The 17,794-nt window shown below is 37.6% G+C and overlaps 1 protein-coding gene across 1 annotated transcript in view; it reads left to right on the forward strand.

Moving 5' to 3' along the window:
- Positions 1-17,794, forward strand: part of CHN1 (chimerin 1) — a 105,650-nt gene that overhangs the window by 24,981 nt on the left and 62,875 nt on the right. The window contains exons 3-5 of the mRNA XM_030016823.1: positions 1,881-1,936; positions 9,505-9,536; positions 10,420-10,533. Of these exons, the coding sequence (XP_029872683.1) occupies positions 1,881-1,936; positions 9,505-9,536; positions 10,420-10,533 (202 nt within the window). The remainder of the gene's footprint in view (positions 1-1,880; positions 1,937-9,504; positions 9,537-10,419; positions 10,534-17,794) is intronic.

The raw sequence follows: 17,794 nt of genomic DNA on the forward strand, positions 1-17,794 counted from the left end.
TCTTTGTTTGGTTTATTCCATGCCATAATCTGTAACGGGGGTCCAACCTCTCTAATACCAAGTCTTCATTGGCACCTTGCCAGGAGCTGAAGGCTTGGGCGCGTGCAAATGTGTATGTACCCACTCTCCTACACTGTCATGCTTTGCCATAGTGATCCCTTCCCATGGTTCAGAACGAAGTGCAGAGTCATGGGGTTTGATTATATTTCTGTCTCATCATGGATGAAGAGGAATGTCTTGTTTGACTTCCCTGGCAATAATTACAGCAAGGAAACTGGTGTTGAACAGTTTGAATTGCATACATCAATTAGAGGAGGAGGAATGGGCATCCTGTTTTGTAACTTAACTAGTCTACCTGCTGTGCTTCTGACTGGAAGAGGAGAAAGGTACTGCCTTTGGAGAAGAAGAATTTCCTTCCAGAAAATCTTTTCAGCCTGGCTTGAAGTAAGGTGGGAAACAGTTCTCAGTTTTTAGCCAGTTTTGGCAGAGCATGCTGATTGTGATTCTCCACTGCTCTTCTGTGAAATTCAGAGAAATCCATATTTGCTCTGTGATTTTTTTTTGTTTTCCTTTGAACTTGACTCTACAGTTCTCAGAATTAGATGTGGACAAAGTCCAGTGCCATCAAATATGACTTTTACAACAGAAGCTAGGGAATCTGTGTGCTGGCAAAATAAATGGTCATGCTATGCTTGAAATGAAAATTACTGGTTTTTATACTAGTGTGCTGTTCTTCATCACTTGCAAAAATCATTTTTGTAATACCCAATACAGAATGGTAAGGATTGACTTTAGTAACATCAGGAAAAACCATTAGGTTTTTTGTTTGGAACAAAGGGAGTGAATTTTTCCATTTTATCTTATGATTGCCATATCATCGGGCATCTTGCCATTTGCTCCGTTCCCATGTAACTTAGCACATAAATACAGCATTTGTCAGTGGAAAAGACTTGTGATCAAATGAGAAGTGTAATGAAGTCAAATCTTACTGGTTAAATCAATCTGTGGTCTTATTACCTGAAGAAGGTGACAGCACATGTTATTAGACCTTGGTGTTAGTACTAATGATTGAAACAAAATTTTATTTTAAAAGATTACAATTCCAAATGTCCATTTTATCAGTTCTAGAGTACTATTCAAATACTGATTTAATGTTGACAGCCTCGTTTTGAAGGTGACTTGCCAAACCAAACTCTTTTGGGGATAGAAGTTGAAAGTCACTCCTATTAGAAAGTCTACACATTAGTACCATTACATTTACAACTGGCTCCTAAGATTTATTCTGGCTTGATGACAAAAAGAGGGAGGGAAGGTACTAGTAAGTGCATGTCATAATTTGGGCCTGAACTACTCAACTCCTGATTTCTTTAGATCTGCAAATGCAAAGGCCATTTCTCTCTCTGTTCAGGAAGGTCATCACTGACCAGTGGCAAAAGCAGAGGGTTTGATTCTGCAAAGTTCTGAATGATTCTTGTGAAGTCTTGACATATTTCAGGTGACTGAGTGTGTGCCCAGCGTAGTAGGATGGGACTCCATCTGCTTACTGAAGACAGCAGCCTGATTTGACATATAATAAAATTTAATTTGTGTTTGTCACGATTCCTTTTCTGATCTAGTTGATGGAATCTTGACTGGTCTCACCTAGTTACTCCATAGTACTTGATCAATTTAATTGTAAAGATCATCAGTGATACCGTTTTGGCTAGCAACATTCTTTTTTCTGACCACATGTAAGTAATTTTTGAGACCTTCATATACGTATCCTTGCATTAAATCTTGCAGAAAGTCTTCTTTATATAAATAGCAATATTTAGTGTTAAAATGCCTAACTTATACAATGATTCTGTATTAATCAGAATTTAACTTCTGCCTTCTCCCAGTGTATCAGTTGCAACAGGAAGCTCCCCATCCTAGAAGGATAACCTGCACTCGTGAGGTGGGTATTATAAAGGTTCAGTTTTATAGAGTCCAGTAATTTCAAGTCTATACTTAATGGTGTCCAACCCAGACAGCGGTTCCCTGGGACACCTGGTGCCATGATTAGAGTAAGTAGCCTTGGGGGCACTGGTACCTGGAAATCCATTTGATCTAAAAATAAAATTAAAAAGCATTTTGAGTATGATCTGTATACCAGAGAATCATTTACTGTTTTTTGATTCTTAGGTACATGGAAACATGTCTTTTCTCCTCCTTTTTGGGTCAGAAATTCACAGAAGCAAGAGCAGAGCTGTATAGGGGAACTATGCACCTGTTTGTACAGCCATTGCTGCTAGATGTGTGCAATAAATCAACAGAGGGAAGACTGAAACCTCCTCTGGTTCTGTTATTTGAGTCGTAGTACTTAAGACTCATTAATACTAGTAGCTAAGCTATGCAGGGCCACAGATTTTAAGGATCCAAATAGTAACAACGGGATCCTGTTGATACACAGTGATACAGAAGCACCTGCTCATGGGGTCAGTTGTTGTGGCAGACCGCAAATTGCTAGTGCACCCTGAGCTGCCGTCCAGCAGCGCAGCACCTCTCCAGGGCTGTGGTGCTGGAGGGTTTAACTGATACCAAACATCCGTGCCAGCAAGATTTTACTCATAACTGCGTCTCTCTTGCAGCTTCCGTTAGGAACCTGGGAAGCATTAATTTCAATTTCAAAAATGCTGAAATGTTAGGCTCGACTTGTTAAGCAGTATTACAAAACACAGCTCTTATTGAATAACCACTGAAAGTTATTACATTGCTGCGATAGAACTTAAGCATTTTTAACATGTGCCAAGAGAAAGGAACTTAATCTTTGAAATATGTTAGTCACTTTGACGTAGTATTACATACAGAGGGACATAGCACTGTCAGTAACATTAATAGCTTACAGTCTAGATCACAAGGAGGATTACTTTACAGAATTAAACAGGCATTTCTCTGTCATCTTTTCAAATGCCCAATTGTGATTCTGTGAAGCAGTCTGTCAATTTTTAAGATAAAAAGTGGAGACTCAACAGAAGTGAAATACTGCATTTAGTGGAAGCACTCTTGTTTTCCTTTGTTAATTTGATAGATTTGTATTTTTATAAAAAGGATAGCTATAGCTGATTGCACGTAAGCAAGACATAGCTATAGGAAAGAACAATACATGAATTTTACAAGAAGCATTGTAGAAAAAGATTTTGTTTTAACCAGTGTTTCCACTATTAATGAGGGTCCAAGCAGTGGTATTCTTGTTAAGGTTGTGCAGATATCTTGTGTACATCAAATAAGGTGGGATGGAGCTTTGAAGGAGAGATGTATAGAAGATAAGATCTGAGCTGTGAAAAAAATGGAGGTTTTCCAGTTTTTTATTCCCATTGCAACATTATTAGGAAGGTTCTCTTCTATTTGTGTTCCCTATGATAGGGTTTTTCATTACCTTAATATACAAAATATCTGAAGTCTTGTAGGAGCTTAGTCTTACAATACAGGTTTGTGATTGTATAGAGACTGTACAGAGTGCTCACCTGGATAGGATGAAGTATTTTACTCCCTGCCTCCAAGGGATTGTGTTTATTGTTGTTAAAGTGCTGTTGAACAGTTGCTTTTTCCTTCCTCTCCTCAAAGTATTTCACTGGTGGAAGAAGTGCTAGTATGTGTGTAGGTATATATATATATATATATATATATATATGCATATTGTAAAACATATGAGGGCTGTTTGGTAGCCTTCTGACACTGTTCACTGAGGTGCTGACATTATGCCTGTACAATCACTTAGTCTTTTATTTGCTGAGTCTTATCTCGGAGCTCTGCTATTGTTTATTCATGTAGTGACAAACTTACAGTTTATGCTTATAAGTTGCCTGGCTCTTGTGGTGATGAGCAACAGTTCTTCAGTTTCTTCAGTTAGATGCTTTGAGAGCCTCAGTTGTGAATGTTTTAATTCCTACAGAATTAGAATCTTCATTTTTCTATATAGCTTTTGGTTTCTTTAAAAAAAAAAAACCCAACACCAACCAAACAAAAAAAACATAATAGAAATGTAAGGAGTGGGAAAGTACCATCACATTAAGGAAATCTTACAGCAGATAACTTAACAATTGTAATTGTTTCGCATGTCGACTGCACAATGCATACGTACCTTGTAGTCAGGGAAAAACTGTAAACTGATAAAGGGGTCCAGCATATTCAATAAGATCTGTTGGCACTATATCCCATGCTAGTTTGACTGCAGAGAACTGCTTTGGGGTCTTTCTGCTCTAGGTGATCAGAAGTCACAAGCAAATTTTTTACTAAGTTCTCCTTCGCAGTATTTCTTAGAATGCTATTAGCCTATCCAGTCAGATAAACAGAGATATAAATGTGTATTCCGTATCTGAAAATCAAAAATGTCTCCTGCCTCTGGAGTGCTGGAAATCCTTCAGCTATTGATCTGATCCAGATTGGCTTCTTTTTAGAATCAAACGAGACCTACTCTTGCCAGCCAAATATAAAAGCAACTGTGTAAAGCTTCTTCAGATACGAATCACACTGACCGCTATAATTTTCTCATCCTTGTTATCACTGAATTGTAATACTGTTAATTATAAAATTTTATTAGCTATTATACAGGTGGCATATTGAAAAGTTGGACTGTTTTAGGGAGGAAAATTTGCTGTGGGTGAGTGGTGTCCTGCATGAACTAATCATCCAAGCTCTTTGGAGGGTATCTGAGTTTACTGCATCCCTACATAGAGAGGTCCTCCTCATCTAATTCTATAAGAAGGTAGGTAGTCTGTTAGAGTCAATGGGGAACTGGCAAAAGTACCACAAGCAATCAAAATACTCTGCTAAGTCCCGTCATCACTGAAGAAAGAAATGCAACACATTAGTAGTGTCTATAATATCATATTTTCATTAATTTATTCCAAAACAAGATTATAACATATGACAAACTTTAAGTGTAAAACTTTCCCTGTGCCAGAGGAAACAAAAAAAGAAGAGAGACATTCTGTGTTCTAAAATAGCTTTATCCTAGCCCCTGAGCTGCAGAGTAAACCTGTGTCCGCACCATGAACATTGTTGTAGGAACTGAGAAATAAAATCAGCAGGTTTTAGAAACTTGTGAGAATTGAACTAAAGAAAATAGAGCTATGAAAGAATCAGTCAGTTGCAGGTATTTAGCTGCAGAACAGAACATGTTAAATACACATTTTCTCATGAAAGAATCCATTTACCAAAACAAAGCTCTTTGAAGCTTATTTTTACCTAATAAAGGTAAAATTGAAAGAATACATTATCAGTATGCATTTTCCTATTTCTGCATTAATTCGTTATAATGCAGTTAAGTGTTTTTCATTATAAGTATTGAACAATTTATGCAGCTGAGCCAGTTTTGAAGTAAAAATATATTCAGCGAGCAGTAACGTGTTTAACCTTTCTCTCTGGTCTCAGCCTCTCCTGCTAGTGTTGAGCTTTGTGATCTGCTCTTTCTCAGCTGGGTTTCTATTAGCAGCCATGTGTGAGTCAGTGGGGAGCAGAATCTTTTCCTAAGTGGTTGAATTATTCAGCTGTGTAAACAAATTCATAAATATTAGGAAGAGCATTTTGGTCCAGAGAACATCAAAGAGGTCAGTGGGAGGGAACAACATGTAATTTGGTAACATATTAGCACCTAAATTGCTCCTCTTGCCTTATTGTATTCCACTTGTTGACATAAGCAAGAGTGATGATTAGGGGAAAAAGCACTCGTTAAAGAATAATTGGAAATCACACTGTAAAAATGCAAAGGCACGTGTTGTACAAGTGCTGATACTGAGAGGTGTATTCAACGGAATGACCTACTTATCATGAAATGCTTCTCAAATACAGACAATTCAAGTTTCTGCTCTGTTACACCAGTTTCATATCAGAGCAACACACAGATCAGTGGAGTGACACTGAGGTAAAAAGAGCATTGCATTCATTTGGGATTTTTTTATTGTGAAGGTGCAGCAGAGCCAAGGCTTTTAACACTGTATGATGTTCATTTGTAAACTTGATGATTCCATAACATTCTAAGGATGTTTGACTTCTGCGTGAGGCTTACATCCAAATTGTAATGTTGTTTGTCCAATTAATATTGTATTACCTCCCTGGAACTTGTATTTGCTGTGCGTATAATCTTTTATATACACATGTGTGTGCGTGCACATGCAGGCATATTTATAGCATCCTTGCCTGCCATATGAAGGCACTCCATGGTAAACTTTAAATAACTATGTATGAAAAAATATCAAACAGACAAATGATGGAGATAATTAAAATCACTGGCCTTTTCCATCCTATTAGGAGGCTTTGTCGTAATTCTGTGCTAGTAGTTAACAAGCCTGTTAAACAGCATCTCCATGTAGTCTTGTGAAAATGGCCTCTGTGAGTAAAGAAACATAGTATAGAGGGGGCATATATAATCCACATCCTTGTTAGAGCTGTTCTCAAAGATGGCTTTACCTGTATGATATTTACCCAGAACGACTTCCCAACTTTCATGGTAACTAAGCTCTTTTCCAAAGGAACGGCTACTGTAAGGCACTTGCCAAGTCTGCTCCATTTATCTGTTGGTAAACTTGGTTTCATTGGCTTCACGCCTCAGTTTGAATAAATCAGGAACAAAACAATGGTGGATAGCTTGCTGACCTTTGTGTTTCTTGCAGGTATCATAGTGAGACCTGAATCTTTCCTGTGGCCTCTGCATCAGTGCTATACAAATAAGCACATTGAAAACAAATATCTCACAATTTTTTTTTCTAAGTTAGAAGCAGTTTTTAAAACTGTACCAAACACAGGCTAAACAAACCACAATAGGAAATGTTTCCCATAAATAAAAAGTCCTGAGAAGTCCAAAGACTTAGCATTCAGCTGATCTTCACTGGATACAGAGAAAATGAAGTAGCAAAGGCTGCCTCTACTCATGCTCAATGATACTTTGGTCCAAAAATACTGCCAGATCAGGAAGAAACTCTGCAGAGGATAATTACACTGTATTGTCAGCTAACAGCTTTACTTAAAATGACCGATTTCTTGCCACTGCTTTGATTTTATTTAGAAATGTATTTCCTGTCTTAGGTGGGTTTTAGTTTCAGTCCAGATGGATGTTTTGGTTTTGTCTCCTTAACTTAAGGCTGACTGAGTGTGAAAGTTAGGGTAATGAAGCTTCTGAACTGTTTTGGCTTTCAGTGCTCATGTGCAACTGGAGGATACATGGGTGCCTGCAATTGCAATTTGTAGAAATACAGTCTGGCAGGAACTTTGTGAAGTCCAGGCGGACACAAAAGACCAAGAAAGCTGCATGTCACTTCTAGTTCTGGTGCAGCTAAGGATACCTGAAGTAAGAACAAATGCTACGCCACCTTTTATGCCTAAGTTGCCATGAGTATAGTTGGTGTAATGACACTTGTAGGAAGCATTATAGAAAGCTGGGGAACAGTGTTTACTGTCTTATCTGGTAAATTTGGCGTATGGGAAATCAGCGTGTTTTCGTAAGTTCACATGCACTGCACTAAGTGTGTATGTAGCCCAGCTAATTCTGAGTGAATTAGAAGGCCCCTGCTGAGTTCTGATGGAGTTGCCTTAGAGTCTAAATGTATGCATTCAATCTAGATGTCAAAAAACCCTAATACTATCATAAATTTAAAAAATTATGAAAACAAACCAGAACACCAAAAACCAGGCAATATAACTCAATGAATTGGGGTTCCAGTTGCACTGAGCCTTATACGAGCAAACAGTGTTACACATCAACATTTATACTGAAGTTTTTGTGACTTGGTAAAACTGATTAGTAGAGACTCAATGTTAACAGAAGTGGTTATTTTCCTCTTTAAGTCATCATCCACCAAGATGAACTGCAAACCCAGCTACAATTGCCTGGCAGTCCAGCAGAGCTTTTCTCTGACGCTTTGCTCCAGTAATCTACAAGTTCACATTTTCAAATGTTTGCACACAGAGTATAATATTATAATTTGCTTTAGGATTTGCAAGTACTCTGAAGATGCCCTGTCACATTACTAATTCATTTCCAGTTCTGTCATATAAATTCACTGTATTCACTGAGATAAATATAAAATCTCAATAGGCAGACAACACAATCTTACTCACGACAGGATTCTTTAACAACTGCCTGAGTCTAGTGTCTTGTCTTGAGGGTTTTAGTTAGAATTGTTGCAAGCTTCTATAATAACAACAATAAAATGTTTTCACTTTTTCTCTGTTCATATTGTTATCTTCCTATTGAAGAAATAGCCTACATTTAACAAAAAACGTGTAAGACTTTTTTTTCTTTTTTGGAATGATCCAGTCTTTTCAGGCCCTTTGAAAATAGTTATCACATCGGTCAACTCTTGTTTGCTGTTATGTAGGAAAAGAAAATCTTTTAGAACATTATACATCTTTCCAGTGATGGAATGATTTTTCAAAAGTGATGAACCATCACAATAGCTTTTTATTTGCTGGGAACGTGGAAGAGTTGTGATTAGACTTTACACCAGGATGTATTTTTCATTGTTTTGGACATCTGAAATCTTTTACACTCCACTGAGATAACTGGAGAGAAGTGCTAATTTTAATAGGCTTTTTTCTGAAAAGATGGAAAAAAGAAACTGAAGTGGCAGTTTACTGTGAGTGTTTTGTGTTTTATTATAGCTGGATCTTTTTATACTCTTGTAGTTCAGGTTGTATAATTGTTGAATTTTACTCCCCAAAGAGTTTTTCCTCCTTTAAATTTAGCAAGGAGGGATAATCTGGTGGTTTAGATTATTGAGCTGATTTCTGGGAGGTCTGCAGTTCTTCACTTGTCTCTAAACTTCCTGGACAATTGCAGATTAGTTACTTTGTCTGAAATACTTAGGAGGCAAATTGTGTTCTGACACCCTTGCATGTTGTGTGCATTTACACTGTATGGTCTCTAGAGCATGGACAGGCTGGTGTTACACAGCATAACGCATGCATACGTGTTGCGGTCTTTTAGGTGATACTACAGATCACACAGTTTAGTGAAGTCAAGAAGTGCAAGACTTAGGCACTTGATCATTTAATCTTCCACTTGCCCTCACTCTGAGGGGATATGGTAGTGGCTTAATTTCTTGCAGCAGTGGCACCAACAGCTCTGTGATGGAAGATAACTTGTAAATTTAAGTGTTTTATAGATATTTCACTGTATTAGTGCACTTAACAATATAGCACACTTACACCCATGGAATGAATCTTTTGTTTCCCCTTTTTGGCAATTTGTACAAGCAATACTTAATGCCATCAGTTTGTATTAGCAGAGCCCTGAGAACGACATGATCCAAGCGGCTCATTCTTTCTCGCTCTGTTTTAAGCCATTCAGAAGTACAATGTTTCCCAAAGGTTTGCCATTGGTTTCCCTATATTCCACACACAGGGAAAATCTTGGGATAGTAGGTGATTTTTGTCTGTACTTTCACATTATATCCCTTTCTATTTTTAATACTATATTATGGACAGTATGCTTACTGTATGGGTTCACTTGTTATGAAACATTACAATTTCTGTTGTTTCTTCTAGGTAGAGAACAGACCCAAATATTATGGAAGAGAGTAAGTAACATACATCTCTGAAAGTGATTTATCCAGACGTGTTTGTTAATAATAGTTACAGAAGAGGTTGCAAGTGTTTGCTCTGGGCCCCTTGTTTCTTCTATGTGTTTTACAGCAGTGTGTCTTGCTCACCATCAGATTATTATTGCAGTACCATCACTTTTGTCTGCCTAAAATTACAGCTGCATTTTCTGATGGATATGGATATCATTGAGTGCTACCTTAAGTGAGAAAAACATAGGTTTCTGTACTTTCAAAGGGTTGTCTCTTTCTACCCCCACCTCCAGTTGGCTTTTGCAAAAGGTGTTTGTGTGCAGGAAAAAAAAGATTTGTATCACAAATGCTATATAAGTGTACAGTATATATGTGTCTTCTATCGCAGACTGCTAAGGCAAAGATGGTTAGATTGAGTGTGGGGAAACAAAGCAGATCTTATTTGTGTTTATTTTGGTAAAAGATGTGTAATATTGCTAGGTTATTACACCAGTAATTACTGAGATTATATGCAATCCCCAAGATTTTAGCAAATTGCCATAATATCCCCGAATGCTGCAAAATGTTGGATTGCATGCCACTAGCACAAAACATGTGAAGCCAGCAGGAGAAAATGGATTTATTTCTACATAACAAATTGATAGATGCAGATTTAAAAAGCGATATACTTGTTTCATAGATATTTTTTCATAGAAGCCTTTCTAAACCATTTAAAATGACTTCAAATGCAGGCAGAAAGGGAGATTAATTTAAGGCATAGGCTCCTGAAAATCAGTCATTTTTATGTTTGTTTCTTTCTTAATTACCATGGTTGGTGGTTTTTAAAAGAAGAGGAAAAAGTGATTTAAAAGTAAGAAGACATGTGTTTCAAAAAGTCTTTGTTCCTTAGATTCCATGGGATGATCTCAAGGGAGGAAGCTGACCAATTATTAAGTGTTGCAGAGGGAAGCTATCTCATTCGTGAAAGCCAACGGCAACTTGGAACCTACACTTTAGCATTAAGGTTGGTAATTAATACTTCATTTTTAAATTTATAAAATATTCAAAAGACTGTACTGTGTTGTTGACCTTAGTGCTTAAACTTCTTGTGATTGTTTTAAGATTTTTCAAAAATCATGGTACTTTTTTACCCTAGTTACAGATTTGATATCTTTAACCTTCCCTAACCCTTTCTGAAGTGTTAACATTCCTTACTGTTTCCACCATCAGAATAATAGCAATTGTGGTTTTGCTGGTGGTGCTTCATTTTGCCCTTCTCCCACTATGTTACAGATGTGACCCCATGTAGACGTTGGGAGAGCAGGCGGTCAAGAAATAAAAGGCATCTTCTGAGTTCACCTGACTAGTCTACTGTGGGTTACTTGCTCGCTAGCTAGCTAGCTGTTGCTGAAGAGCAATTAGTTCTCTCTAGTCCCTCTGTGGGATGGCCAATAAATCAGGAGGGTTTTTTTATTTGAACACCTGTTAGCTAACAATGTTTGCAGATCTGTTTCCTCGCTCTGCAAAATTCTGGCAAGTGGATCAGATATAAATAAAAAACTGAAATAAAAACTGAAATTAGAAAACAACTTAAATAGTTGTGAGTTTTAAATAGTTTAATTACTTCTATGATAATGGAGGTTATTTTGGCCTGGGCTGTACACCTAAGTACTCAGATGGGAGATGGTGATTATTAGCAATGTTTTGAAACTAAGTGGGACAGGAAAACATTGAAGGAGAAGATGCAGTTCCTGAAAGTTTTATATGGGTAAAATAAGATTACAATTAAAATAAGAATATCTTGAAATAATAGGTTGTGATGAATTAGTTCTCTTTTTCGGGGCGGGGGGGGGGGAAGAGGGGGGAAGGTATATGTTACTGAGATATTTGTTTTTGTAGTAATAAGATTCCAAATAGAAACATTATTGACATTTACACTGGTTTGCATTAACAATGTGAATAAATTGGTGTTGCTTATTAGGGCCTAATACTCCATTTCATCTACTTCTGCACTTGCAATATTCATTTAAAGCTAAAAAGAAAACAGTTGTCATAACACCTGGCTTGAAGACAGAACTCCTGCCCCTTGCTTCTGACAGTGCAGAAGGCACAGGGCCTATAGGCTGTGAAGGATGAAGCTGCTGAGTGTCTTGCAGGATGCATTGATATAGCTTGTTTTACAAATGCTCCTCCAGTCCAGCAGGTCAAAAGATGGGTCTTTTCTAGGTTTGATGGCATCTCTTTCAAACCGGAAAACCTTTTTGAAAGCAATGAAGTCTATTTTTATACCCAATAGAAAAGAGAATGGATAGCTGTTGGTGATCAATTTGGGAAATAGTTTCAAATGATAGCAAAGCTGTTATCATTGATTTATTTTGAGGAAATTCAGCATTTGGCAAAACACCTCAGAATCTGAAACTGCAGCACGTTGCAGCCATTGCATTATGTTGAAGCACTGGCTGAATGACTTGTATATTAAGGGTGGTAGTCTGAGTGGCTGCTTTCCATCCCACAGCAAGTAATGCTCTATTGTCTTGATGTTGGCCTTTAAAGTACGCGAATGAGGGTCTTTGCTCTCATACCTTAAGTGAAAGTTCTCTGAACTGCAGCGCTGTGTCTTCCACACGTGGGAATTCTACCACTAGGATTTCTTTTTCTCTCTACTAGGAAGTGTAGCAGGAGTCTGCATTTCCATTGACTGGAGGCAGAGTTTTGCTCAGTTTCCATTGTTCCTCTCCCTGGAATAATATATGCAGGATATACCCATTAGCCAATATTCCCACTGACTGTGTTGCTGACCTTGTAGCATCTCTTAAAGACTAGGTAATTTCTGCAGTCTGTCTGTTCATCCTGACTGTAAGAAGTTTGCTGTGATTGCCATGATGAGTTTATGTAATTTTACCAGTATTTGATAGCAGTTTTTGAGACCATCATTTGTATTTGTGTCACTACACTGGCAGACGGCAAAGGTAGCTCTGTCCGCAGTTTAGATAATCCCAGCAGAAATTTCAGAATGTCATCTCCTTGGCCAGAAACAGAGCTTGTCAGTAGGGTGTTATGTATGGGAAAAACCTTTCCAAGTTTGGTGGAAGACTTTGATTGACTTCAGGGTCTCCAATTTCACCCTTTCTTTTCTAGCTGTGTGAATCAAATTTGGTCTTTTCATACTAGGCTTAAATGCCACTCCGTCGTTCAAGCAGTCATGTTAATTTTAAGATCACTTCTGTATGATTTTTGCTTTTCCTTCTTTACCTTTGTTTTACCCTTTAGAAGGTGTGGGAGAAAAGAAAACTTGGTCAGCTGTTAGTTTTATATAAAGAAACAGACACAGAACAGGTTTCACATCATTTTACCAAGTTAACCCAACAATGCTGAAGAGGTGCTCTAATCCTGCAATAACTAACATAGTGACAAAACATAAAATGGAATATCCATGTTTTATGATTGTTTTTCAGGCATGCTTTGGAAAATGAATGGAAAATGTTGAGTAAAATTTAGATGTTGAGGGTACCCATTGACTCTTGGCATCAATACTTGGTTCCCTCTGTATTTCTGTGTATCTACTGAATCTGTCTCTCACTGTGTGTGTTTGTTGCCTGATTTGTCTGTCTTTGACAGTCTGTCAATTGTGATTAGGACAAATTGGAAACTACCTATGAAGTGTGATTGCATCATAAAATCCCAGTTCATTGAGACCTAAAAGTCTTGTGGAAACATTGGGTAGGATCAGCTGCTGTTGAGACTGAGACAGGGTTGTTTCCTGGCCTGTAGTTTTTTCTGCTGGGTGGCAGGCAGTTCACTAATACAGACAGCTCAGCACGCCCAGCTCTGGCAGATGTCTTCTTCCTGTGTTTGTGTCAGTGTGCCTGGGAATCCTGAAAAACCCAGTGCATCCAGTCGTGAAGAGCAGTTTAGTGAAACAGGATCATAACCCTTTCTGTGGCAAGGTATGATGTCTCTGTAATGAAATATTTCCGGTCTTCATTTCAGCAATGGAAAAAATAAGCTTTTTGTGCTTTGTCCTGAGGACCCAAACCAGCCAACTCCTCAAATCATCATGGAAGAATTTGAATGCTACATTTGATTCCACCAGCTATTGTAGCTGATGTCTAAAATTTCGATGGTATGTTCATACCAGCCATTGGTGAAGTTTTGAGTTTAGTTCCAACTGTAGTTCTGTTTGTCTAATATTTTGGTTTGGTGCTACTAAATTAAGTGAAGGCACTGTGTCCTCTGCATCCTTGGAATTCAAAAAGAAAGATATCCTGGTGTTTGTTGTTCGATTTATTTTTTTTATATTACAGTTTATTTAATCAACTTCAACATCAGGTATCTGCTGTGTTGGTAAAGTTTCTAACATAGTTAAATTGGAAGTTAGAAAAAACGCTAAAAATAACCCTTTGGCTACAAAGCAAGCTAGGTGAGACATAAAGGTAGAACTCAGAATCCTTATTATGACTGCCCAAACTTATTTGTGAATACATCATCCTCTATGCTGTAAATCTGATAGAGATTAATGAACACTAGCTCAACTTTGTAAAGTGAGTATTTATCTTCTTCTGGAATTATTAAAGAAGATCACCTCACAGAGAGCTATATTATAGGGGAAAAACAATTACATTCTCTCTTGTTCTGTCTCTATCCTTATTGCTCATTCCCTTCTAGACTGTACTTACAGTGGGCATCTTCCAGAGATGCTCAGATTGTCTTTGCTCTGTACTGAAGATTTCCACTTGTTTAACAACTTAATCCTTCTAGAAGATAAAGAATAAACTGTTAATGCCACAAATCATAACTCCTTTGTAGGCAGACAGAATTCACAGTTTTAAAAACATGTTTTTGTGAAATCTGCAACAGATTGGACAATCACACTAAGCTACAGCCTTCAGCTACAGCCAAAATGCACAGAATGCAAATGCAGTTGGTGCATTAAGGTTCTTTTATGGACTGTTCTACTCCTAACACGGCTCTTCTGCATCTCACTTCTTTCTAAGTTAGTCTAAGGGATGCTTTAAGTCATCATAAAATGGGGAGATCTGGGTAATTGTTTGCGAAGAGCTTCTCCCCACTTATGTATCTCTGTTACTGTATTAGCAAGTTCTCTGACTATGAACACACTGGATCAGATCAAAGGACCAGTTCATAGTCCAGTCCAGCATCCGCTTTTTGGTAGCTATTAATAGCAGACATTGGAATAAAAGTGTTAAGAACAAGATGAACATGTAGTAGTAGTTCTCTGGTGTGCTCTCCCAGCTGCTGAAAATTTGCTGTTGAGGGACTTCTGAGCAGAGTTGTTATCTTTGCTATTTTTTCAGGCTTTTGATGGAGAGATTTTTTATTTTTGTCTAGTGGCTTTCTGAGCACATTTTTGAACCCTCATAGACTTTGCTGTTTGCAACTGTAGCATGAGTTCCGTGCCTTAACTAGATTTTATGGGAAGCAGCATCCCTTTTTTGAAGATTCTATCTCACCATTTTATTGGATGCTCTCTAGTTTTTGTATTATGAGAAACAGTGAACAATTGATGTCCATTTACCTTCTCCGTGCCGTTCACGTCCCCCTTATTGTTCTTTTTATAGGTCGATGAGTCCTAGGCTATACATTCAGGTTTTGTGGTGAGGCTGTTCCGTACCCCTCCTCATCTCTGTCATCTTTCTCTGTGCCTTTCTCTTACTCTGTGATGGTCTTTTGGAGATGAGGGGACCAGGACTGCACATCCTGTTCAAGATAAAGTGGGCCATGGAGTTTTCTTTCTTTGTTCTCTAAACCTTTCTAAATGAATTTTTGACCACTGTGGAGCATTAGGCTCTGATGCTTTTATAGAACTAGCTTTAGTAGATCTGAAAATCTTGTTCCTGAGCTGCAATAGCTACCAACATAGCCTAGCACCGATTAAATGACCAAATATAGGACAGGACAAATAATAGCTCTTGCAGACTTAACCAAGGCAGTCAAATAATCTTAGTGCAATGCTGTGGAATAGTTAACTGAGTTCAAAGTGAAGATTTTGAGTATTTCTTCTTTAGTAAGGTAGAAAAAGTGATTCTTACCCCAAAAAACTTTTCGGTTATTAAGGTTGCCAGTGAGTTACTGTAAAATCTGCTTTCCACTTACATAAGAAGCTGCATTTTGATCATCTTCTGATGAGCTATTTTTGTCTACTTTCATCCATTATTGTGCAATTAATTTGCATCATGACTTTTAAGACGGACCACCTTTTAAATCTAAATTTGAAACAAAAGAGGTTTTGTTTTCAGAAAACAAGTTTCTCAGAATTTGTAACAGAGGTAGAAGTATGTTCTTAGGGAAAAAGAAAATGATAATTTAAATGTTGTTTTAAGTGTGAGTTTGGCTAAATATTCACAGCTGTCCTTCAAATAAAATTGATGTTCAGAGCCTAAGAAGGCCTGTGAAATTGTATCAGTTCAGACACCGGATAGAAGAGAATGAAGCATAAAACCAAATGAGAGCAGCAAATCAGCACCCTATATATTTAATGCCTGTACTTAATCATGGATGTGGTTTCTCATAGCTTATTTACAAAAAAACCCCACAGCAGAATTCACCAATGTTTACTAATTAATTAATCAGAGAATGCCACTGAAAATGTTTTGCAACCCTGAGGTTTAAAAAAAATTACTAACAAGAGAAAATTATTGTAGGTATGTATGTGTGTCCGTACATATCAGCAAGTCCCTGTGACAGCAAAGATACATAAAGTACATTGTAATGTTAATTAGGTGCTCCAAACAGATGAGAAGAACTGAAAATTCTTAATTAACTCCTGGAGGTATTGGATCTGCTTTTAAATTTGGCAAAAGAGTAGTACAGTGCTTAATGCTAGGACCTATAGCAAATTACAGTAACAATAAGACATGGTTTGCAATGTAGCCTTTTGTGATTGAGAGCTTGTTTAATAATTAGGACGAGGATAAAGAGGAAATGGGTAGAGATTGTACTAGTGGTAGGCGTTGAAGTGTGATGGTACTGCATGTTCTTTTGAGCAGATATCTGCTGTAGCACGTTTAGTTGGTTACCATGGTTTCCCTTCCTGCAAATTCTATTGTGATACTGAGAATGAATCGAAATAAGGTTCTGCAGCATGATTAAAAAAAAAAGGTAATAATGTTAGCCGTGATTATGAGTCATGTTTTCTTTATGTTTGGGGGTTAGGGCACGTTCAAGATTATGTGGCATCAGGAGAGAATTCTTGAGGCAAAATAAATGTCAAAAATTAGTAATCCTTAGTTTAGTCGACCAACTGCATGTATTGTGCAAGAAACTGATACACATGTTCTCTCTCCCTAAATTATGAATTGCGTTAAGAAACTAGCCACTGATATTTTAAAAGGAGACATAATTGGTAGGCTATTAGAGCATAACACTGCAAATGAACCTTTTTCATTTCAGAGGACAATTGCTTTGGTAGCCGAATGCTGTTCATTTTCAGGGGGCTCTTTTGGTACACTTGCGTAGTGCTCTTCTAGAACATGCGTTGATTGCCATGGGATTACTTACGCATGTAAAATTCAGCATCTGCAAAAGGCTTCTTGAATTCAGAGGTTAAAACTGTGCATCTGCATTCTGCTGGAAAGCATCGTTGTACAGGCTGGGACATGGGAGAGGAATTGGGGAATGAAGAATTGTTTGAAACAAGTTTCTATGTGATAATAGCTGAATTACATTTTTTTAATTAAGAATGTATCAAAATTTGGTCATAGTTTATCCTGAATCCACAGCGGATCTATAAGTAGTCAGAAGGAGCCCAGCAAAACAGTAGGTGACTGCATCCCTTCACTTTACTGTGGTAACGGTATTCTGACATCATGCTAGTTGGTAGGAAAAAATGATAAAGACCATTTTAAAGACTAAACTTTGCATATCTTTCTATCTGTGTATTTTTTTACCTGATTTGCAAATGCAGTGATTGACAGTAGCAAGGGCTGAATTCAGTTTCTAGAAACCTTTCTAAAATATTCACACAATATTCCCTGGTTGCTAGCTGAAAAACCTGGGAAACTATATATACATATGTGTATACAGACACACACACAGACACCAACTTTAAGAGCTTAGCTGCATTAAATAGAATTGCTGCAAAATGTGATCAAACCTATCTGTGGGATAAATATGTTTCAGCCTGACCCACTTTGATCAGTTTTCTTTATTCTGCATGAAAAGGCAAAAGAGTGCTCCTTCCTCTGTGGCCAGGTGAAGCTCTCAGGGAGGGACTCTTCCTTCTCCCCCAGGCTTAGCCCATCACACTTTCATAGGCGCGGAATTCA

This window comes from Aquila chrysaetos, chromosome 6, assembly GCF_900496995.4.
Source record: "Aquila chrysaetos chrysaetos chromosome 6, bAquChr1.4, whole genome shotgun sequence".
NCBI lineage: Eukaryota > Metazoa > Chordata > Aves > Accipitriformes > Accipitridae > Aquila > Aquila chrysaetos.